General features: G+C 33.0%; 1 protein-coding gene across 1 annotated transcript in view; it reads left to right on the forward strand.

Moving 5' to 3' along the window:
* The first annotated feature begins 2,802 nt into the window (after positions 1-2,802).
* Positions 2,803-26,430, forward strand: part of LOC126841383 (protein CBFA2T1) — a 56,964-nt gene continuing 33,336 nt past the window's right edge. The window contains exons 1-2 of the mRNA XM_050577836.1: positions 2,803-2,872; positions 2,943-3,221. Coding sequence (XP_050433793.1) covers positions 2,803-2,872; positions 2,943-3,221 — 349 coding nt within the window. The remainder of the gene's footprint in view (positions 2,873-2,942; positions 3,222-26,430) is intronic.

Here is a 26,430-nt window from a genome sequence, read left to right on the forward strand (position 1 = left end):
TAGAAAAACTGATTCTTCTGTTATACAGTGTGGTCTAAGGAATTGTATAAAACACCCGTGCTGTTATCACCATTAACCATTGTTAATCAACTACTTGCTATCAGTAATTCTTATCGGTTTACACATTATTATTGTAAATAGCGTGTTCAATATTTTCGACACTATAATTTTGCCCTTCTGCATTGAGTTTTAACCAATCAAAAATCGTTATTTGAAAATCTATATTTTTTTAACTGTAAAGCGCACTATCTGGTTTTATTTTATATCTGTGCCTTTAGTTTATATACAATATTACTGCGTCATAATTTACTACATTAGTATTACTAGTATTAATATTAGGTTGAAATTTTGCGAAGCTGTCAAGATCCTGTGGGAACACACCCTACCAAGAGACCTATTTTAATTAACAAAACGGTTTCCTATGAAGTTTTAGCAGTATTGGAGATGAGACAAGTAAGTTACGCTCATCCAATTGTTTTTAATTATTATGAAATTTCCCGTTGTACAAACTGTACTAAACTTGATGAAAATTTAATATTTTTTTTTGCTTAAAGATGGAATGAAGTTGATTGAAATGTATTAAAATCAATAATTTTGTTATTAGTAACCGCACTTAATGTTGGGTCGACCTGTCCTAACAAATTATATTATGCGCTTGACGCCAATTAAAAATAATAATGCAAAACGACAAGCTATATATTTTTTTTCTAGTTGTATCACTGTCGTTTGTGTCACTGAAGTCGTCAAACTCGACTTGATTAATTATCAAACGATAGGTATATACAATAATATATAACGTTTTCTTTTTCGAAATATATATATTTATATAATATCAAATCAGATCATAAAGAGAATAAATAAATAATATTATACTTTGTAGATTACTGATTCGAGTCGTCCACGATGTGCGATAACGTTATTTGAAAAATAAACTAGACTATATTATCATTATACATCTGGTTGGGGTAATAAAAAAAATATGAACGCTAAAAAAAAATATGTAAGAGAGCTGTTGTTTAATAGGATATTAACGAGTTTCGATAGCGTCCCACGGGCATCGCTTGACCAGTTAGTTAACATCCCACTCAGAATCGGCTTGTTAGTTGTTTACCAAACTGGCAGGAAATTTGTCAGTAACCCAACTTGTCGACACATTTGGCAATAATCAATTTAACGTTTTAAAAAAAAAAACCTTAATCGTTAAATCTTGCCTCGACAGTATAGGACTTCACAAACAGTTCACCTTTAACTGTTTTGAAAAAAACCTTTATTTACAAGAAGTTAATCAAAATAGTTTTTTACTTTGTTCTATCCTAAAAAAGTTTTTACTTTTTTAATATCTATATAAATGCCACAAAAGTTTTTGCTAAACTTTTCCCTCTAAAACAGAAGGTATTTGTACACAAAAAATTCAATTATTAAGTTGTTAAGTACTTGGTTGCTTTTTCATAAAATGGATTGTGTTAAAAAAATTAAACTGTCACTTACCTGTACTATGAAATTTAATTGATTATTATACTTATATTATATTGATATAAACTATCATCATTCGTTTTTATGTTAAACGCATAGTATAGGAGTAAAATTATTATTAAATATATTGACGGTTACATTTCCTATTAATAAAAACGTGAAAGCCTAGTACTTTTTTCACTGGTTCCTATTCGTGCAAACGGTTTATAGGAACTATTAAATAAAAACTTTTATAAATCCAGTTAGAAAATAAAAGTTATGAAAATAACATTGTTGAAACAAGTTCTATCGGTAAAAGTAAAAGTTAAAAAAAAACTTTTAGACATCTACATGTATATATATGTAAGTTAAATTTTTAATTTTATTAATAACAGTTAACAACAGTGTTCACTGTATATTGTGTGATATATCTACCACAAAAATTATAGGTAGATAAACGGTAGTGTTTAATTTGGTTTTTTTTAATCCCATTAAAATAATGTAAATAGGTTTGGATAGTTTGTAGGTTGTATTATAGTGGGCAACGCCTTCTGTTGCAATAATATTGTAATGTACCGTACATTGTTATTCCGGATCACCCGTCCGGTAGTCTATTACTATTCGTACTTACTTAATGTATACTTAGTACATTCGAGGAAACTTAAACGCACGTTTACCGCTACGAACCGGAATAGTTTCCGGCCCGCATAGGTCGTACAAGGATACAAAATAATTTAATAATAATAATAATAATAATGGTATTAAAAATACAAACAACGTACGCCGCTTAGACGGTGGTGAACATGACACCATCGATTTAAGTCTGATCACGGTTAAGATAGAGAAAGAGAGAGAGAGAGGTATATTTTCGGTCGCCAACCAGTTTTGGATAATTACTTTTAAATGTATTTAAGTTTAAAATTTCAAAAGTAATTATCCAAAACCGGTCATCGGCTAGTCGACATTTTCAGAAAATTATTTTTAATTTTAAAAGCTGATTAATTATCAAAGTTCTCTTTGAAGTTTTAAAAGTTAATAGCGCGCTGGAAAAAAAACAATTTGAATATTTACTAATGTTGTACAACAACATAAACTGAAGTATTTCTTCTCTTCTGTGATCGTACTGGTTTTAGTGTTTCTGTGAACTTTGCTATAATTACACACAAGCTAGTTTATTACGTTAGCTCATCTGACGTTACTTGGCCAATGTTGCTTGGATACTATATTATGTTGTTTTTGTCAATCGATCGTCTTATGATAATTTGATTTTGCACAGTTGAATATTTTGTCTCCATTTTTGTACAACATTTTTGTCTCAAGATGGCTATGGTTTATTGTGTAATCCTCCTAATGTGTTTCCTGTTGATGTGCGACTGTCGCATTCATGCTTTGCTGTACGACGACACGTATACGGTACAAAGTAAGTTTGTATATGTTCTTTGGTCGTATAAAGTATTTTATTTTACAGCAATATGCGTACAATGTTGTAGACTTTCGGCCTAAAAAGCTGGTGGAAAAGCAATGCTTGTTGACCCAAAAGCCAACGGACTTGCAGTGCGGACCTCCGAAGGCAGTTGACCATCCACCGACTGGCCAGGGCCAAGAGGTCGTGTGCGGCAGCCAGACTTCGCCGTGCCAGTCGCGAAAATCGCTGACACCTTATTTGGCTTACAAAAACGGAAAAGTGCACTTGTACACCTATGAGGATTACATGCGCACAAAGGGACTCGTAAAGGAACAGAAGGAATGTTATGACTATCGTGCGACTAGTAAGTTTCAGTCGACGTGCACGGTAAGAGGTGGCAGCTGGATGGTCTGGTTTTATGACTGGTTGGCTAGTTTTCTCAGCAACAGTATCTTATTTTTCTCTATACCATTTGTTATTCTTATTATTTTGCTGTATGTATTAAAAAATTGAATAAATAACTTTGTATTGTATTATTGTCGTTTGATTTCTAATATTATTAATGCATAGACTACGCTCCTTAAAATCTTAGCTCTCTCTCTCTCTCTCTCTCTTCTCTCACCTCTGCCCCTTGGTAGATCACCAATAAAACCTTACACAAGGACCTAACCTAGTTAAATTTAATTAATAGGTTAATCGATTTTTCGACATGAAAGCGTCTTATTTTCGTCCTCCTCGTCTCCAAGCACCATAAGGTATATTCATGATCCAATATATCTTCTTCAAGGAAATAACTCTCTCCAGCCAACTCCAAATTATAGTCAGCTCGTACTAGAAAAAGAACATTTTGGTAAATTCTGATTTGCCCACCCCTCTCAGAGTGATTGTAACAGAATGTATAAAGGCAAGAAAATGGATCGTTAAAAAAAAATTTGAAATTTAATATTCAATTTGGTATTGGTCTAGGTAGGTATGCTTATAAAGATGTCACCTGTTGTGACATCTCAAAATAGATTTTTTCATAGGTTTTAATCGAATTTATTTTACTTTTCAGCCTACGTTGACTTTTCCCACGAACCCTTAAAAATAATCACACACACCTTCATCCAAGTATGAAAACTAGTATTGTTTGTACTTAATTTGCCCTGACCAACACACATGTTCTGTTGTCTTCGACGTTATGCTAATAGTTATATTGTGGTATAAGCGCATTGTGTTTTTCGGAAAACCGTCTTGCCGATTACTTTATTATAGATGGACATCAGACATTAGTGTTCAATTTATTGATTTCCGCAACAACAATATAAAACGCTTACACGGTACACATCTTAATAATAATAATAGTGTTGTATAATTATTATTATTATTACCTACTATACAGGCGGTGGTCGCTTTGTGTGGCTGATAAAGTAAGTACAAACGCTTTTGTTTGCCACAGTAAAGCGCATCAAAATAAAAAACTCTGAAAAAAACCAAGCGGGACGTGCCGCCGAGATGATGAATCGCCAAGTAGATTTTTTTCGGTCTATACGAAAAACGTTACTCGTGAGAACGTCTTGATCGCGATATTATGTATTATACATTTATCTCCGGTCTTGTCTTCGTCTTGTTCCTTTTTTTTAAACCAAACAGTATCAACATCAGTGCATCGGTGGTGGTTATACGTGCCCGAGTCGGTTTAAGCCCAAAGAAAACAAACAAACACACACACATTACACGCCGTCTCGGTCTCAGAAAATCGCTTATGTATAAAAATTAGATACACACACACACAGAGGTCGTTTTTAAAGAAGAAAAAAAACCTCAACGATTACTTAATTATTTTTTTGGCTCGGATAATTTTTGACACAATATTATAACCGAGTAGGTATGTTTACTCGTAAATACTTATTATACAGACAGAGTAATAACATAATGATTTATCAAGACCAGTTGTCCGAAACGAGCGCACAAGTGTCCTACACTTTTTTCCACGCTTAGCAAAATGTCTATTAATACACACACACACACACAAGGTAATTAGTAAAACTATATTAGAACCTACAACCATGTGCTGTTGGTAAATTATCTTCCAAGATGTTCGGGCCATGGTGTGTAGAAAGGTCAGCGTGCTTACTGCTTGGGCCAACCGCTTTTTCAAAATACTACAAAATATGTTCGAAATACATAACTTGGAGAGAGGCCTTGGATTTACAATTTGCTTACATTGAAAATAATACTGTTGCCCTCTAACCCATTTGTACAAGCCCAAGACCTTATGGGCAAACCAAAAAATGTGTACCGTGCTTTTTGTTTTAAAAAACTGTTGTTTTCAAGTTTCAACGAGACAAAAGTCCGTTTTTGAAATTTTACTTTTTGTAAATTAATGTGCATGGAAAACAGTACACAAAGTATTTATTCAGTGTTTTCTATTTTTTTTTATTATCTATTTTTGCACTTATTGGAGTTTTTCTCTTTTATAATGAAAGATATGACTAAATGTGACTCCGTTAAGCAAAAATATGTATATTTTAAAAATTTGGAGTTACCCCAGTTTAGTTAGTAGAGCTTCACAATGCTATCGATAATTAAGCACAGCTTGTTATGTTTTTTTTATCGAATATGTTGTTTCGTTTAATTTGTTTACTGTAAACACTATTGTGTTTCAATAAACTTGTTTTCGATTCGAGTTAAAGACTAGTTTTTACAATTCAGGCAACACTCTCCGCGTGTTTCTCTTGTGCTAGCTAGTGTATCTAGCAAGTTATGTTTAAAGTGTACATAAAATTTTTTAAAAGAATAACCGAGACACTCGTGGTAGGACACGCGCCGCCACATAACGACGTGCCTCTTATAATTATTGTTGGTTAAGTAATATTGCTCAGCAGCTGCTAAGGAAATGAGAAGAAGTACTGTCCGTATAATATTACTTATAAGAACCCATTGCCAGATGTATTTAACGTAAAACACATTTTTCACATATTTTGCTATACAACGGCATATAGTATATAATATACACATCAAGTAAAATACATAATATTAAATATACAGGATGGTCAATCTGATGTAAGACATCAGTTTTCTCGGAAAATATGAATATTTTGAAATTTATTTTTGCCCTATACTCGCAGGATACACATTTTACTACATTTTTCAATACTTACAAACATTTTATCTTCATCCCTTGTACGTAAAAAGAGTATGGACTTTGGTTTTTTTCAAATGCGAACAATATTCTTTTGTTTTTACCAAGACTGGTAGCCGTCACTGTGTTTGAATAGGTAGATAAAAACCGCTCGTCTATCGTTATCTCAAAGCAGGTAGGTAAAGAATCGCTTATCCACATAATATCAACAAAAAAAAATGTGTAATGAGCGTTATTTATGTCTGGTTATCGGTGACAGTGTTATAGACGGGGGTCAATATTATTTGATTTAATAAAATGAGAGCTGCTAAACTACCGTCTTCGAAAAACCGAACGATTGTTGATCTTAAATTCAAATTTGTACAAATTTTTAATATCCAGCTGTCGACTTAAATATAATATGTATTTGCATTTGAAAAACTAAATATATTAAATAATAATAACATATTAAGTGTATTATATATAAATTATTTTAAAAATATCTATAATTATAAGCTATTTTTTGTTGGTAGTCATAAGATAAATTTTGTTTATTTAATTTTTTTTTCTTAATTGTTTAACTGGTAGATAAATTATGTTATGTATTTGATATATTATAATTTTGTTAAAGTATGTAACTATTTGATTAAAAAAAAAACAATATCTCAGTCTTAATCCGTTATCTATACCCGTCATCTAAAAAATGCAGACATTTCCTTTCTTTCAAAATTATCAAATATCTGTTCCTCACTTCTAGAACGTATTTCCTTCCACTACCTCAATACAATTCCGAACATGTCCCTCTTTAAGGATCTAAATAATCATATTGAGAGGATTCTGAGGTTGGGAAATGCGGATTGGATTGGAATTTTTTTCATTGCTAGACACCAGTAGCAACTAAGTGTTTCATTTGTTAACCGGTTGGTGATTGTGTAAAAAATGTCATTTTAGTTAGTACTAATTTTATGTGAAATATATCTTGTTCAATAAAGGTTCATATTTTACAATATCTACTGTTATAATATTTTACTTATATTTTTACTGTATACTGGGCCAATATGACGTTAAACTCGTGTTTAATTTCGAATAAAAATCGAAATTCGATCAGACTTAAGACATTTTGGTATAGCTAGCTTGTAAAATAACTATTGTTTATACGAAAGCTATCGCAGTAGTGTACTGAAAGGCGTCAACCACTTAAGTTTAAATGTGTTTAGACACTATGTACACACAATATTATACAATATTGGCGTCGTTAAAAAACATGCCTGGGTTAATTTCGTGGTATAAACTTTCTCAGTTTTTTTAATAACAGATTAAAATCACCATAATAAATGTCATCGTGACCATATCTCTCCATTACATATTATTATTATTATTATTGTGTTTTTATATGTGCAGTGCTGGGCTACTGCGGTATATTCTAAAGCCATAAAGAAAGGTAGATATCTTTTGACGTTGGTAGGTTGTATATTTGTTTTGGTTGTTAAGTTGTTGTTAGTCCAAGTCCATAAACAACTCCGGTACGCCACGGAGAAATCATATAATGAGAATAAAACGCTTCTCGTTGCGTAAACGCAGACAAGTGCGGTTAAGTATACCCGGAGACATTATTATTAGTGAAAACTCAAAGTCAAGCACATAAATCAAACCGATAATATTACTTATTGTTCTCCGAATCAAGCATAAGAATAATATTGTCATCGTTAATTAGAAAATCGATTCCGGCTAAGAGTGTTTTTTTTAATGAGGGACAGTTAAAAATGTTGTTCCTTATTACTCCTTCTAAGAAAGGTACGAAAACTTACATGTTACATTAACATCATTGTTTTGTCATCGTATTACAGCACAATGGGAGTATAATGTAAATTAATTTTCAATTATAAAACGTGGATTCAACATTTTGTTTTTTTTTTTCGAAAAAAAAATGTAGATTATTACACTAGTCATAAGGCTGTAAGACCTAATCCTAGCCATTAGGGTTATGGGGCAAAATATAAACTAAATTTTTAAATTAAAAATGTACTACATTTTATGTTTACGATTGTAAAATGGTTATTAATGGTTTAACTGTAAATAAATGAAGTAGTGTTACTGGACACCCCTTAATTTCACGTTGTCCTGTCTTTGTATTATATATATTTTTTCAAATTTACTTATTGTAACTAATATTACAGATTGTAAATATATTTTTAATTAAAAAAAAAAAAAAACTAAAAAAAAAAAAAATTTACATTTTGTACCCATTTGTTTATAATATCGTCTCAAGTCTCAACTGACCCTACATGGAGTGGACGTTTTGTTGTTTCATTCGATATTATTACTCAGACAATCAGTGACCGTCATGACTCATGTTTTATCAAATGAGTTGTTTAGAGTTAATCTAGACAACCATTGTGCCTCCCTAAAGATGACGTACTAATAGATACTGGATGTTGTGCCTTTACAGTTAAATTAGAACAAAAAAAAATAATGACTGCGAATCGTAGTCTTTTTTCCTTGACTCGGCCCTCGTTTTAAACCTGATCGAATAAGAATAAATTTATACAGATGCGTTTAAAATCTTTGGAAACAAAGGATAGTTAATACAGCACATGTATGTATGACACGCACACAGCACGCGCGTGCAATAATACCTAGCTGATGTGTCCACTACAGTGGAATCGAACTAAACTCTCCTTCTATATTATCAATAATATAATATGTGTAACTATCATTAATAACACTTCATATTATTACTTGTACATATAGCGTGTCTCGGTCGGACCTACGGAACCAGACAAGGTAGGTATACATTATAATAATAGTAGTTTCTGTTGTGTGTTTGAGCAATAATTATTTCCCCCGTATAATATCCGTATATTTTATTGCTACTGAAAATACCGACTCCGGTTCGTGTTATCTATTTAAAAAATATATATAATAGTAACAATAAACGAAATAGCTTTTGATATGGGTAAACACGAATCCATTAAACGGTGAAACCTTTTATCGTTCGTTTACTAATCGTAGACCTCGGGGGGCATGTCCGGTATAATCCTAACAACGCATTATTTTATTCGGCTAATGTTCATGTCCTGGACAGCAGTGTCTTGTATTCAACATACTGTCTATTGAAAACTTTCAGTGTTACACCAATACCATAACGTTAACGTTTATCTACATATATTATTAGTGTTAATATTTATAAACTTCCGTGTGAATCCAGTTATTTTTTAAGGCTCGCGGTCATTGAAATTATGATGTAAGATGCCGTACAGATAATATTGACTAAGTTTAACAACCTCGCAATTATTATGTTTTAATTATTATATTATTATTATTGTTTTCAGTCGAGAAATTAGTTTTGTGTAAAGAAAATCGTTTTAGATATTTCGTTCGGTTGCCGACAAATGAGCAACGACGTAGGTATTATAATATCATATTACTTTTCTACACTTAAATTCAAATTAGTGGCCACATTGGTCGTAAAATTATACATCAGGTTTTTACCGAAGGTGCTAGCTGTTGTCGTACACCGAGTGTAATAACCATTTGGGTTTATCCTAATGTGCTGTACGACATGCACGACGAGGGTGAATCGTAACCGTTTATTTTATAACAATCGGTACATAAAGATACCTTTTTTTTAGAAAAAAAAGATAATAATTATAGATAACCATCTGGATGTAAGACGCATAATATCGTAAAGGTGTAACGCTTAGGTCAGGTCGGTCCGAGTTAAGGTAGGCGTACACGCAGTCCGCTAATGACACATATAAAATATATTCAATTTTTTTTTTTATTTGGAATACATTAAACAAAAAAACCTATTTTTGGTCAGAGTCCAAAGCCCCAGCAAAAACATTGTTGTAGTATTGCGTTGGAATTGGGGTGAACGACTCGAAAACATTGTCTCGTTAATTTTGTAATCGCTTCAATATCGTACACCTAAATATTTAAAGGTCAATAATATGTATATTATTATCTAAACCGTTACCTAAGTAGGCAGCCGTTTTCTTTTTGTTATCGATACCCGTGCAATCATATGTACGGTACATTACTATTATGTAACGATACATAATATATGTATATCTGAGATGCATACATCCAACGATGCACCATAGTTTTAAATGTATGTAACTGTAGAATAATGTAAAAGAGCTTGTTTTAATGTCTGGATTACATTAAAGGCTAAGCTAAAGTAAACGCTGACAAACCACCGTAGAGACAGACCTCAATGTGGACGATGTGGTCGCGATGGCAGCAATATCTTGGCTTCGATGCTGAAGAGGCTGTTTTTTGCTCATAACACACAAATCTATTTACAATCAGAATTTTAGTTGAACCGCTAAAAAAACACCCTTTAAAAATGTTAAGTATTTTATCTGTCAAGGTTGAATGATACACAATAAATAATAGTATCCCTTGATTTTTTTTGGGACGTTTGAGATTTTAACTTTTTATATGGCTATGGCCTATGATTATACTGGCAATTCTGTGCAAACAATTTAAGCTTTTTTATGATATCTTTATACACATCTCGGAGCACATGTCCCGGTTCCCATGATCAATAATCAAGAACGATGTGTTTCTACGATGAACAACAACGGAAAGGATATTCCCTGTCAATTAATTTATACTTTAACCTACTGACGTCAATGCTTGTATACAAAGTAGTTTGTCATTATTTGATTTATACCGACGACGGGCTAAACAGAAGAAGTCATCCACCGATGGAACAATCGTGAGCAACGTTATTTATGACCCACGTTGACCATATATTTTTTTCTTATGCGGCATTTGTCATCACCGATTGTGTCGATCGCTGTAATTATCAAACGGACACAGTCACGGCGTCTTGAAGAGTTTTGAAGGTATTGTATCTACAAAAGAATTAGAAAGCCATCGCGATTCTAGATCTTCATAGAATTTTTCAATTATAGTTATAAGCTCTTGGCTATTTGTTAAAGATGTGTCAATGAAATCGTATTGTGTAAACGACTAATCGAAAAACAATAAAAGCCAGTACGGTGGAGGCATATAGGGGGTAGGTATCCACACCGATTAGGGTTGATCGCCTTTCTATAATGATTTATTGCTATTTAGTTCCCTATAGATCTTAATTAACAATATAATGGAAATATGTTCAAATACCTGTTGGCTGTTGATTCACTCACACATAGCAACCTAGAAATTGAATACGGTTAAAGTGTAATTTTCCCTATTTTTGGGGGGTTTTCCTTAATAATAAAAAAATTGAATGGATTTTTGGACCTTCAGTCCAATTTTCAGATATTAAGCCCCAATACATCACCTAAAAAGCGTTATAAAGGAAAAAATTCTACCTCTTCTAGGGGAACGGTTTTATGATATTTTTAGGGTTTGTCAACAATTATCGATAGTACTATTATTGAAGAATATATCATAGAAATTTGAAACTTATTAAGTTATTCGACTGTACTTAAACAAAATGTGGTGGGTCTAGGCACATAGAAAAAAAAATTGAAAATAAAAACACTTAGCTAAGGAGGGTAGCCCCATCCAGCCCCCTTTTTTTGTCCTTGTATTATGCACACATTTATTTACACAAAATACAACAAGACATTAAATAAATTAGTAAAAAAAACCATCACTATATTATTATGTTATACTAAATAAACCAAAAAATGTAAAGTTTGTATTTAATAAATATATTATAATTATTTATATTTATTTATTTATATGTCTCTTATTATGTCAAGCCATAACTGTATAATTATTACTGTAGTAATTATTTTTAGAGTTCCTAGAAATGCATAAGGAATTTGATTTAAAATTTTGGAAATAATAAGAAGTTTGCACCAATAAATTATTATATTATACCAGTTGACAGTTCCTAAAATGTATGTTTCTAAGGTACTGTTATATTTATAAAAATATATTATATCTGATTAAAGTTGAATGAAATTGCCAATTTGCGAATGAATACATAAATTTTCTTTTCGGATTTTATAAGCATTGAGTATCATTAGAATGATCAAGGTCTTTAATAATGTAGCCTGTATAGGTATGTAAGTTGTAAGAATAGTGGTCCAGCGTTGAAGTTACCGACACCGATAATTATTATTATTATCATCACTTGAAATTTATTTTTGTTAGTTATGGTTTTTTCACACCACATTATCATGTATGTTACTTAGTTATAATTAATGTATTATGCTATTATACGTTGGAACATCAAGTATTGTAAGGAATGCTGTGAGTCAGTGTCGGTTTCCGACAATAAAAATAATAATCTGCGATCGAAGGACACATTTCGGTAGGTTAACCATACTATAATACTAGTAGAAGTGGATGCTTGTCAAGTCACTATAACTCTATAGACCAATCTTGAGGAATACATTTTGACAGCTCATTATATCAAATAATTGTTTTTTTATTCTTGTCTACTTCTATTAGTTTATGTACCTTCTGTAAGACGTTAACTACTGTTTCAAACAACAGCTGTCAAGTACATATCCAATCATGAAAACTTCTATTTGTTTTTTGATGCCAGGCTGCTTGACGAGGAAGGTCGCGGGTCTTACGACTCTCTGGATGTATGTCTGATTGTAGTATAGCAATTATTATAATAATTAGTAAGTAAAATTCCAAGTGCAACACTATGTAGGTATTTTTATTTCTTCGCGAAAACTTCAATAAATTAAAATAAGTTTTAGAGGTTTATCAGTACGGTACACTGATAAACCAAAGCCAAAGGCCAACTCAATCAGCTTACATAATTTACCTACCCCAAAGTATACAGAATGAAGATATCATAATATAGGAGCTAAAGAGTTTCATGACAAATACTGTGGATCATAGTATCATATGCCAATCGCTTGTATATATTGTGCATACACAGTACATAATTACTATCATTATTATTACCGTAGTATATACTTAATATTATTATATTGATCTACTGGCGTGCACGTGCCACACGAACACGCCATATGTCTCGAGACCGGTAAATGCAATACGCATTTGAAATTAACAGTTGAAACAATATAAGAAGCGCAACGTCTTAGATATAATATTGAATACTATTTTTTTTTACCTCGTGGGAACAATTATCGACCCGCGACACACACTAACGATTATTATTATTCGTCATTACATAATGACTGGCTTGTTTATTGTACTATTATACAGGCACAAGTATTGTCGTTTGCGCTTTTATATTACTATATTTTCTTAATATTTTTTTATTTAACGGTCATTACCGGGTTGTGCGCTTGATGTTTCCAAAGTATAACAATATAATATTATATATTAACCAGTACACTAATGTACATAAAATATATGAAGCTATATACCGATTCGTATAGCCATTATACCAGGTACTTCATAGTGTATAATTGATATTTGCTAGATCGGACAAAACGTGGATTATTTTCTTGATGTGTGCCTTTAAGCTGTGACTGGAATAATTAAAAAAAAAAAAATAATAAACTACCGAGCCACACGGTAATAATATTGTCATGCAAAATCCGCCTCGAGACAACCGTATTAATGGTTTCTTTTTTTTTTTTTATCAAGTCGGATCTGCCAACAACGACCGTAAATATAGTTTGGTTGTTTTTTAATATAATATAAAATAATACGATGAGTATATTGTCTAATATAAAATAAAGCTATAAAATGATAAAATTCCTGTTCAGAAGTTGTTGATGAAGAATTTTAAATAAATACACATGTTTATCTCTGACGAAAACTAAAAAACGGTTAATCAACGACTTGTTTTAATAACTACCATTTAAGTTAATAGTCTAGCTCCCCAATAATACTAATATGTAATCTAAGATAATGTACCTTATCGTCACAGCTATTATAGTGGAGAAGAGTCTTGCTACTTGTACACTGTTAGACCGGATTTTGTCATTTCTAACTGTAAAATGTATGTTTTGAATGGTCAAAATTAGAAAATAATTGTTTGGGCTAATAACTATGTTTTGTTATGTTATTATAAAAAATGTGTTATAATTATTATATAATATGGTCGATATTACTTTATCACTATAATATTTAATGAGATATCAAGTATGCACGATCGAATGTTAATAATTACAGTCTGTACTGTGTAGTATTGAGTTGTTGACTCGGTGGCTCATTAAAACTTGTCTATTGACTGTGGCTAAATTTTTAAATATATTTTGTCTGTTACTATTGTTATTATTAACATGGTCTTTTGTACGTCGAAAACAAAAGAAACTGCTAAAAACCTCGAAGGTCTTCTGTTTAAAAATAAAAACAAAAAACACCTGGCCGGTATGAAACCAGACGTGCTCGGCGGGTTCCATCTGACGTATATCGCATTCCAGAGGAGAAGAATCGTGTGATTCTGATGACCGGATATAATATTATGACTTCTGAGAGGTATATAAAACGTGCCCATTTAAATAACGCGTTATTTTAATTTCGACCAATTAAGACGGTGCACTTAAAAAAAAAACCTAAGCCGCGCCATTTTCATTTTTTTTCCTAACGAGTTTTCTTCGTCTATTGGGTTTTTTTTATTTCTAAATTACCGAATTTCCAACAAGGTCGGTCGGCTATTTTTCAGACGACCCCGCCTGGACGTTATAAACACCTTCCCAACACGGTTAGGTCTTAAAAATACACTGCACTTAATTATTTATCGACATTAGCATTGCGGCAATGTTACAAATATCATGCATATGCATAATATGCAATCACTTTATACCTAGGTGGTAAATTATTTCTATTATACCGGTTAGGTCATGATTATACAAAATTTGTTTTTTTTTCCCCGAATAATTATTATTTGATAAACGTTGTTAAACAGGATGTTATAATATGTCATAGAGGATCTATTACAACGTTTGCTAGCAGCGACATTAATTAAATTAAATATATTACCTTTATAAACAGTAGAATATTATTTTGACTATGAGAGACACTTTGGTGTTATATTATATTTCAAGAACACACCAATTATACGATAGATAAGGCTATTGAAAAAAAAAATACAATCGATTTTACGAAAAAACATTTAAATTTAGACAACATCTATTCTCAGGCATTATTTTTTTTAGAAAAAATGAAATTATAAAAACCACTACGTTTATGGTAATGAATTATATTTTAGATTAAAAGTTCAAGACCCAAAATTAATATAGTGCCATATATGACAAAAAAAATTTAATTAATTCAAAATAAAAATTACATAATATGACACAGAAAGCAAATCTACTAAGAGATGTTTATTGACCTCACTTCAGACGGTACAAAGGATTTGGCGCCATATTATAATGATAAACAAAAAGAGATGAGTAGAGTGGACGGAGATTCTGAAATTTCAAATTGATAGATCTGAAAAGATCAAAGAGAATCAACGTACACTTTAATGAACTTACCTTGGAAGGAAGGATATAAATCCTTATAACTATAAGGACTAACCAACAAGCTTGGATAGGTAAATTTTTCTAAATAAATTGAACATACGTTTTCTAAATACTATTTTAAGTATAACTTTGGTGTAATCACAATTTTGCTGTGTACAATTTTATTTTATTACAGGATTACAGTATATTTTATTATTACAGGATTTTGTTCATTGAACGCCTTATATTGTTTCTAACATTAAATTTTACTAAGTGTCCTTGTCCAATGGACATTAACCGTTTTGGTGATTTTACAAACCGTCTGTCAGTTCATGAAATCATTTCAGTGAAATGTTAATAAATTTTAAAAAGTGTTTTTGCTAATTTAATCATTTAATTAAGTTTACTAATTGAATTTTCTCACGCTTAGACTTGCTCAATTTACCGATATCATGTTGAAATATTCATAATTTTTGTCAAATCAAGTTATACTGGACTGCGGCTTTAATAGGTATACTCGCTTTATTTGGTAACGGCAACCGTGTCGTCGCTAATCGACAATCTTACCGAGTCGGATGTAAGTATAGTGTTAATTTTGTACTGGACGTTGTGAGTCTAAAAGTGGACCTATGCAGTTAGTGGGTCAAGGTATGTCAGGTCGTTGGCGGCTAAAGACAGCCTTCTGCCTTTTTTTTGCATCTGCAATTCAATGTTCGCACCTGTGATTCTTGTGATGGTATTTTTACATTAATACAATATAGCGGTGCGGGTATGATAGTCACCTGGTCAACCGTATACAATTTAAATACATACATACTTTTACCTGCATTTGGCACTGCACTAACAATCTATATAAATTTATAAACTAGCCAAATCTAAGTAGCCAACTACCAACGCTAATTTGTGCACAACCGGTTTTTATTTTCAAATGGCCTGAACACCAGAAAGACAGCAAAATATTAAGATTATTCCATTAGAAGCGGTAAAACCAAAAGGTTATTAGTAAAATAAATGTTTAACCTAAGAGTATTGGACAGTTAAATTCCTTTTATTTGGTACTCTTAAAAACTTAATCAAATCACTTGTATCCAATTATTTTCAGGTTTTCCCACTTCAGTAGCAATAAATGTTTTATGGATTGTAATTGTTTATAAGTAATTTATACATTTTAATAAAATATGTGTTCACACTCGTTACCATAATGAACTCCTGGAACAACTCTTGAGCAGTTTCCTACAAACAAAATAATATGTATATTATAATATAAACTATGTCGGGAAACCGTTTGTTGAAAGCGTAATAATTGTCTTAACTCTAACTGTTGTGGTGTTGACCGCTTAGAAACTAGTTTATTTGTGAAAACGCATCTTATAATCGCATCTTGTGTGAGATTTCTTTTCGGAATATTTACACAGACTATATTATTATGCTATGAAGAACATGTTCAAACACAAGATCACGATGATATTATTCCAAGTTAATCTGGCATGTATATTTCTACACTAAGTCTTCTTCTATTGTTCCCAGTGTAGCGGGGAAACATAGAGAAACTTTCAACGTCTAATAAATAACAATTAAACTCAGCATTTCGAATTGTATATACGTTTAGAGACAAAACAATATAATATCTCATACACTTAGTGACAACTTGCCTATATATGTACACCGATAGAGTTGTAATCTAATGTTTCCTGTGCAGGAATGGAGATTTTTCGAAATAAAGAATTATATTGTGTTAAAACGGCCGTTTAGTAGTAATTGTTAATCTCTTGACTAAGATTTTAGTATAGTTGTTAAACCATAGCAATTGGCAATCGCGAATCTAATCAAGTGGTTCAATTGATTTTCTAATTAAAATTAAAAATGTAGATCGGACAAACTAATTTAATTTTTAGCGCGAAAACTAGTTTACTGGATAAAGTGTATGTGCTCGAAGTGGTTAATCTCTTATGGATAAACGGATCTACTAAAATAACTGTACAGAAAATCATTTATCGTGCGTAACAAAGCCTAATGAACGCTTAAGCACAATTTTGGGACGATCTACAATGATCCGGAATTAGGGGACCGATTTTAGACCAATTTGAACCTCCCCCCCCGTCCATAGGGATAAAGAGGATTTTACAGAAAACCGTATATCGCATAGTATACCATTTGGAGAATGACATCAGTGTGCAATGAAAATGTTATATTTTGTCAACGATGTTAGCCTCTTAGATAATATTTAGTGGTAAAGTTTTACCTAGAAAATATAAAAATGATTTCTAGTAATTTGCGGCTACTCTTTTATAACATAGACACATCTAGTACATGTTTCAGAAAATTATAATCGAATATTATACAATCTTAATCCAACTGGCACATGAATAATTAATTTATCTAAAATATTTAGACGAACAAGAAAGTCTACATAATGTATCCGATATCGTGTAGCGTATAGTACTCAGTGGCTACTACTGACTATTACATTATTTTTTTTTTTTATAAATAAAGCATTTTAGTGTCAGGAATGTTATTTAATATCCGATATTGTATCAGTGCGTTTGGGCAAGGAAGGGTTATTTTCGCACGGGATGTGTAACGCACCCAAGTATAGTAGGCGCAGGTAAAACTGTGGTAACCAAAGACATGTGAGAGATTGAAATGTTTTTCACGGTTGTTAATCACCGTGTCGTTTATGAGAGTCCTATGATATCACAGTGATAGGTACTCGGTAGCTTGGCCGAAGGTCATGCCGCAAAACGATACGGCGTTCACGTTGATTATATTAATTTTAATTTGTATAATATTTATGATAGAGTTATATATACCTACTCTCTTATTATTAGAAATATATATATACACTCTTAAGCCGCAGTGGTTGGTATGTCGTTTCGATTTCCGGCGTAACAAGATTCGAACAACAAAATCAAGTATTATTTTTTTCCACAAGGACTATCAGATTCGGATCTAAGCGTTTTGAACATTTTCTGTATACAAATAAAAGGTTCGTCCGCGGAAACAGCTATACACACATATATTATTATGTGATTTTATTATCCGTCGAGCAAACGCACGGACGCGCACGTTCAATAATAATTGTACACATCTGCAAACAACAACAAACACATCTGTCGGTCGACCGACGATAATATATTTTTTTAATTATCTTCACCAAACACACAACGGCCAGGTGCATCATCTCCGGGCACGCGTGTCTCCGGCGGTTCGGGTTCGTCGCTATGAAGTGCTTCTGGTCAGGTTATAATGTAAGATGGCCCGACCAAGACAGCGCACTCCAAAGCCCTGCGGGGTACGATTCGTTTAGGAAGAACCACAAAATATACAACTGTATATTTGTACACTATGTGTAGGTACTTACTATGAAGTTAGCTTGTACATGTACAGGCGAACGGATACTACAAAACGCGAATTCCTGGATTCCAGGTGGTTGTCTCCGGACTAGGTGCCGCCTTACCGGGGGTAACAAGAGGGTGTATATATAATATAATATATGTCTATTCCGCAGCCTCGACGATAAACCGGAACATCTGCCACGCGCCAGACACGACCGGGGTCGTCCTGGATCACACAAAAGATGATCACGGCCACTGTTGCAGCCGCCCCCACATTATCTACCGTCGAGGCTGTACACAAGGAGCATGGAAAATAATATGCGCTTCCTTAGAACGACCGCCGCACATAGTTGTACACGTGTGCGAGTATGGAAATGATCAAAGGGATTTTACAAACTGCAGCGGTTTAACAGACAACCAACAAAAAACCTAATCTCGAGTATGTTTGACCACAATATTATGTTAAGAGGTGTTTGCGGATTTGCAGAACAGTTTCTTGAAATCGCGTAGCTGCCATTCTTTCAAAACAAAACGCTTGCCAAGTCGGTGCCACTTTTACTTGCCAAGGTGATTCCAATAAGACCCTAAACAATAAAATCCGTTCATCGGAGATTCAGCTAAACATGAAAATATAGCTTTCGAAACGCACAATCAAACCAATATTAAAAAATTTCATTTTTTTTTAAATTATTGGCAACTAAGTAGCCTAATTTTTAGCTGCTTTATTAGACGCCCACTATCTATCTAATTTCCATTGTGCTTTATGCCTTAAAAGTCCTACTGACTCAACATAACTTGTTTGACGTACAGCTCTAGTCCTTTATAAGATAAGTCCATCTTGAAATTAGCAATTGTTGGCAATGACATTTTCATAAAAACGCAGGTTTTAAGTAAGTTCACCATACCATATTTTATGTTGAAGCACTCGTTTAAAATACGGATATATAGATCAATTTAGTGAAAACTATTTTTTAATTACTCAATCGAATGTCTAAGCACAATAAGGGAGTGGGGGAGAGGGTTCGGAGGTTGTAATATGAACTGGATAACGTTTAAAAACCGCCGGTATCGAATTTTGATTTATTTCAACAATACTGCTGGCATAAATCTTAAAGTATTTGCAGGTATAATATCATATCAATAAATAACTTGGCGGCACTGAAATTCCTCAATCTGTGAGAATTGTGTGAACCACATGTCTTGCAAGGATTCGATGACATTCCGTTCGTCTTTGCTCGACCGTCACAACATAACCCTTTTCTTATGTCTTACAAGCATAATACAAGAAATATTTTCCAATATCCGCCAGGTGATGATCTGGGTGTTGGTTTGTTCTAGCCACGCGAGTGTCCGGGACGCAGCTGTTAGGCGTTTCAACAGAAAAGGTATCGGATAACACAGGCCGCCATAGTAGTGTATTCAAATATCCGTAATAATATCCCGCTTTACAAGTATTAAAAAAAATGTTCAAAATATATACTTAATATCATTTTTTCTAACATTATTATCGTGTAATGAAAGGAAACGGCCGAGTCTATTTTGTCCTGTTCATTGGACAGATTTCCGTTATGCGCACAGGAAACGCACCGTTGTCGGTGGTTAATTTACATGCAGTTGGCAAAATCGGCTATGATAATATAGTAGCGCTTAAAACTGTTGGTATACAGGGTGATTCGTTAGTATAATTTGAACGTGGAAGACAACAAAACGCGTTTGTCAGGGCAAATGTTTAGTTGTATTATAACATTGTAAAATAGTACCTATAAGCAAAAATGTTTTTAAAAACAAAACAGCTACAAAATTTACATTATTATAAAAGACACCGAGTGTCTTACCTTTAATGAATCACCATGTATTGTTCGAGGGGTGCCCTATACCCTATATAGTTCGAAATTACAATTTTAAAATAACACGAACCGCACGAACAAGTCAAAAATATTATAATTCAGTACTTAAATGTATACTAGTCTGGCTGGACAGCGTTAAACGAGTGTTTAATAACAGGAAATCGGGTTGAACAGTAACCAGATATGAAAAATGAGTCCGCCCAGATATTATACATACACCGGAGGTTATTTAACACTAAACATACACAATCATACAAGCCACTACACTACCGTTTTAAAGGGGGGACCGAGAAATTAATTTTACACCTCATAGCCCACGTTAAGACGTGTATCTCACGATGATTTCAATAACATAGAGCTGAGAAACACAAGTCTGAACTAAGCAAGTGAAGTATTTAACCCTTTGTTCAACCACCAAGGGGTATTTTAATATTCGAGAGATATATTAACCGTATGGTTTAGGTTTGGAGGTAAAATCAAATTTACCTCCATCTCAGTGTCATAATAAAAATATACAATGACTTGATATAGTGTGATTTTAACCATGTATTACTGAAAGAATATCTGTCGTTCAAAATCAGAACCTATCAAATTGTTCTTTTTTGTAGTACGAGCTGACTATAAATTGGAGTTGGCTGGAAAGAGTTATTTCCTTGAAGAAGATACATTGGATCATGAATATGCCTTAAGGTACTCGACAATAATACAATACAAAGTTATTTATTCAATTTATTAATGCATATAACGCAATATAAAGAATAAAGACAACTGATAAAATGTAGATGACAAAACTAGCCATCATAGATAACAAAATAAAAACAAAAACATATGTTATAGAGACAACTAAGTAATTGTTGCTGAGAATCCAGTCTATCCAGATGTAACTGTCACCACCACATACCGTCCACATTGTCAGGAAACACATTAGGAGGATGACACAATAAACCTTAGCCATCTTGACACAAAAATGGAGACAAAATATTTAGCTGTGCAAAATCGAATTATCATAAGACGATCGATTGCCAAACAACATAATATATTATGGTAGGTATCCAAGCAACATTCCAAAGTAACGTCAGATGAGCTAACATAATAAACTAGCTTGTGTATAATTATAGCAAAGTTCACAGAAAAGAAGAAAAAACGTTTTTTTTTTTATTGTGGGATTTATGTGTATATAAAATAATATATTTATATATATACATATATATATTTGGGATTCTGTGTCATCAACTTAACTTATAATTATTTTTATAAACATATTTACACGTGATAAGCTTCTAACTCCCACAAAGGTGGTGGGGAAAATGGTAACTTCAATGATCTCTATTGGCGGCATGTAATATTATGTTGTTTTTATGTACAATTATTGAAATGGAGTGCGCACTAGATTTTTGGGTTTAAGCACCCGGTCGACCCGGTGTTGTGTATCCGTTTATTAAAAAAGGGTTATGTACGCCCATGACAGCAACAATAATACTAATCATTCGTCATTATATTATTCTTATCTTGGTGCGGATCGATTATTAAGAAGCGAGAAAAAAAACAGCTAAAGAGATAACCATCGCCCGTGTGGATGGATATGGCGGACGTGATGCGAATAGCCGATGCGGTGTGATTAGCCTTTACCAAAACCGTCGTCGGTCCTCGGCAAAACCTAGTACGAATCCCCGACACTATACAGCCGAATTCGGATGAAAATAATAATAATACTTAGGTATTATATACATGTATGTATTATGTATAGGTATACACGTTTGCGTATGGGTTTCTTAAAGGTCACACTCGTCGTCGCTTCCTTCCGTTTTGCCGCCGTCCCGTCCATAGTAATGAACCGGTGAGAGAAACTGGCCACTCGTCGATCATTTATCATATAACAATAATAATATGTATATTGTAATAATAATCACACACTCACACTTGAACGATGCTACAATAACGTTACACGCGACACGTTTTGACGTTCACCAATCGGCCATTTGATTAATTATTATAAGTATAGCGCATCCAAGGAATACATTATAAGTAATGTTATATGGGTACACTTATGCCGAGAGCCCCCGCGAGCATCGGCGAGGCCATAGGATCATCATCCACCCAGAGGCCGTTTGCACTTGGAGTACTATATAGACTACAAGTACCTACATGTTGGTAATGTGCATTGCGGCTTTCCATTTGTATATAATATATTAGTACATATACAAGGTGATCCATCTGATGTAAGACGCTCGTCTATGTATCTGAACGATTTCCATTTTTGTGACTTGTAACAATAGAAGTGTGCACTAGGCCATCGATTTTGTAAATTATTACTATATTTATTAATATTTAGAAAATTTTCCCCATCCCTTAGACGTAAAAAAAGTATGTACTTTCTTCAAATGGGAACATATTATGTTTTTAATTCCATAAATGTGTAGACATAAAAAAAAATATTAACGTTTGAATTTTGAATTTTCATCAATCCGTTCGTTTGCTATGTAACACGGTAAATATTTAAACCGTTGTCAATCTTACAAGGGATGATGTCGGACATTTTCAAAGTATAGTAAAATATGTACAAGTAAATATACAAATATCCTACAAGTATAGGAAAATAAAAATTTTTCAAAATATTCATATTTTCCCAGAAAAGGAGTGTCTTATATGAGATGGATCATCCTGTATGTTATGTGTATAATATCTACAAATGCAAAGCAGCATATAGGTATACAAATAGCTGATAATAATATGCTCTATTGTGTACAATATCTCGCCCACGTTACAAAAAGTTATACACGTGTCATAGGTATATCCGACTGCATAATAACATTATGCATTCAATGTATCTATATGTGTATGTATGTTAACGAGCAATAACGCAAAACGATCATGATTTAAATGTATGCGAGTCGTTTCGACGGGCGGTTTAGCTGGTGGACATTCAACAATACTATAATTCACTTTAAGATTCGATGATGTAAGAAGAAATGTCTAGTATAACAGCAAAGAAAAAAAACTAAACCGTCGACGACGCCTACCGGTTTGCACCGCAGCAGTAGGTTGTAGGTACCTATCGAGCGCATCGTTTCAATCGATAATAATAAATTACATTTACAGTGTTGTAGAACTGTTTTGTTTAAATTGTATCAATTGTACTCCATGATTAGTTTCGACAAAAATTAACCCGCATGGAGCACAATAATGATTAGACACAAACAGCTAATGATGTTAAACAAGTGTTATTATATATAATGTATTTGATCTATATGTGTAGTTTGTGATAGCTAAAAACTATAATAATAATGTGTCTATATAAATATATAATATCGTGGGTGTTCCGCGTTCAACGAATCGCAAGGGAAAAAGAAACGACTCTTACATTTTACAATAATTGTAAAATGTACTAATTGACCCAAATTTAAATGCATACACTAAGAGCTAACCATACAGTATAGAGCAACATAGTACAAACAAATACAGTACATAGATCAGTATAGGAGAAGTTAGCAAAGTTGGGTCAACCTGAACACTGAAACCTAGACACTGGCTGTTTACTTGCGGATATATATTATATATCGGGTGAAATAATTCAATAATTACAAATAAATTATAGTGTTTGTTGCTTCAGAAGTCACTGCGTTTCATTCTATTTATTTTTCAATCGTTCAAGTATATAATTGATTGTGTAGGAGTCCAATTAATTTATGGCCGTATCCATTGACATTTAATATTGTTTGCTTCGGTTGATTATAATAAAATATGTAAATTTAATCACCGTGCCCTTCCTCTTGTAGTTCCGTTGACCAGCGAAGGGCGAAAGGCTTCTGGTTATATTATCATATGGTTACACCGCGGTCGGGCTGCGACTGAATTACCCAGGATAGTATCCGGAAAAGGGTACCTTCCAGCCGGATATATTATGTCTTGAGTTATTATTATTATTTTTATTTTTTTTGAGAGGAGGGGAGGGGCAATAGTTGTTTGCTCCATGGCGGCATTGGTCCTTAATGAGGCCCTGACTTAAAAGACCATTTGTGCCCAGGTAAAATGAGCCAAAAATACATCTTCAAGGAAATTGCACATAACATTAAAGGTGCTATTTTTACTAGAAGTAACTCGATAGCAGTAATTTGATATTTCCTCTGTGTATATGTTGTATAACAATAAAACGAGTGTTTACAGCATACTAAGTAAAAAAACATAGGCGAGGATGGCCGCAGGCCGTTTCTACTTGTAGAAGAAAGTAAAAGGATGTTTACTAGTAGATGACAATAAAACAAATATTATTTTAATTAATAGCTGAAGGTTGTTCGAGTACAGCTAGAAACAAAATTCAAGATAAATGTAAATTAGAGCCTAATAGGTATGTAATTATTCATAGAATAATCTATACTATACTATGGCGAACGGCCGTGTCGATTTAGGACTGTATTTCCATTTTTTTAAATTTTGTATACATAAAAAATAGACTACGGAATGACATTATGATCTCGTTGCTCATAAAATTAAACATGTGTTCTCATCGATTTGCCAGCATAACACGAGCAGTTTACAAATTTCACCCTTACATAGACTGTATATATGTTCTCTCAACGTAGGATTTTTTAAACGGCACATCCCTATATCAGAAGACATATGGCAAACGCGGTGCACGAGGCACAAACAATTACAATGCACTTTAATGTGTTATGTATTGTTGCTTAATTAATTGACCTGTACTACGCTAATGGCATAAACAGACAGATGGTCCATGATCTTTTAAGCATACGGTTTTTGCAGATGGATAAAGTACCTTTCAAACGATTCTCATGACTGATATTATTGTGTTGTTTACATTGCACAAACCACAATGTCGAAAATATTGGAAAATCGTAGGCATTACCTACTTGTGAAAATACTTTTGAACGTGTTAACCGTCATCCCGTGGGTTTCGGTGATCTCACAAGTAGTTCTGTTTACTTTGCACTGTCAAGAAGACCGGTTCAATGTGCGCCGTCGTCGTTCGCGGTACGTTAAGTTTGGTTAGACTTTAACGAACGCGTTTTGTGCGGTTGGCCCGAGGTAAGATAATATAATTCTAGAGAAAATATATTATGTAAACATACGTGTATATGCGACGACAAAGATGTGATTATTCTGCTGAGAAGAAAAATGTACCTATGTATACATAGTTTGGGTCATCGAAGAGACCTATGGGGCGCGGATGTATGTAAATCGTTTTGGACGTGGGAGGAAGTTACGAAAAACGCAATAAAATTAAGTGTAATATACACTGACAAACCTTGGGAAACATCAACAACCGAGAAAAGGTATATAATAAAACACAATAATCCAAATTAACCGACCCAGTACCGGCCGTAATGCGTGTACAAAAATATTATCATATGCAAATGACGGTCATCGCCACGATGGCAATAATTGCACTCGCCCATCTCTCCTCGACACAGCCTCAAGACAATATAATATAACAACGAGATGCATTATATAATATATCTTATCAGTAAGTGTAACCTATCTGATATACGGTATCAACTACATTGTTGTCATTATTCCTGCGGTTTGCCACTTTACTCCTACACAACAAATTCCGGAATAAAACAGATTCATTAGTTTTTATATTCCCATTGACATAATATCATTTGTATTGTTATTATTACATACAACACTAAGCTCTAACAAGCCAAACTAATAAGTAATAACATAAGTTCATGGTATTTTTCAGCCATGACAGTGTTGGTTTACATACTTACCTAATTATAAGAACCGATATAGATTAGTTTATTTAAATGTAAAATACATATACATATATTATTCAACGATCAATGTCTTTTTTTATAAAATATATTAGTTTAAACTTTAAAGTTAATAGAAAATAATACCAAATCGTTCTGTCAATTATATGGTAGATATGTAATATATTTATAAATATCTTGTTGTAAGTCTAAACGGACGGATTAAC

The sequence above is a fragment of the Adelges cooleyi genome, unplaced genomic scaffold (genome assembly GCF_023614345.1).
Source record: "Adelges cooleyi isolate 19-005CV unplaced genomic scaffold, UGA_ACOO_1.1 ACOO_flye_CR_arks_rails_tigmint_CR_PRNA_108, whole genome shotgun sequence".
Taxonomy (NCBI): domain Eukaryota; kingdom Metazoa; phylum Arthropoda; class Insecta; order Hemiptera; family Adelgidae; genus Adelges; species Adelges cooleyi.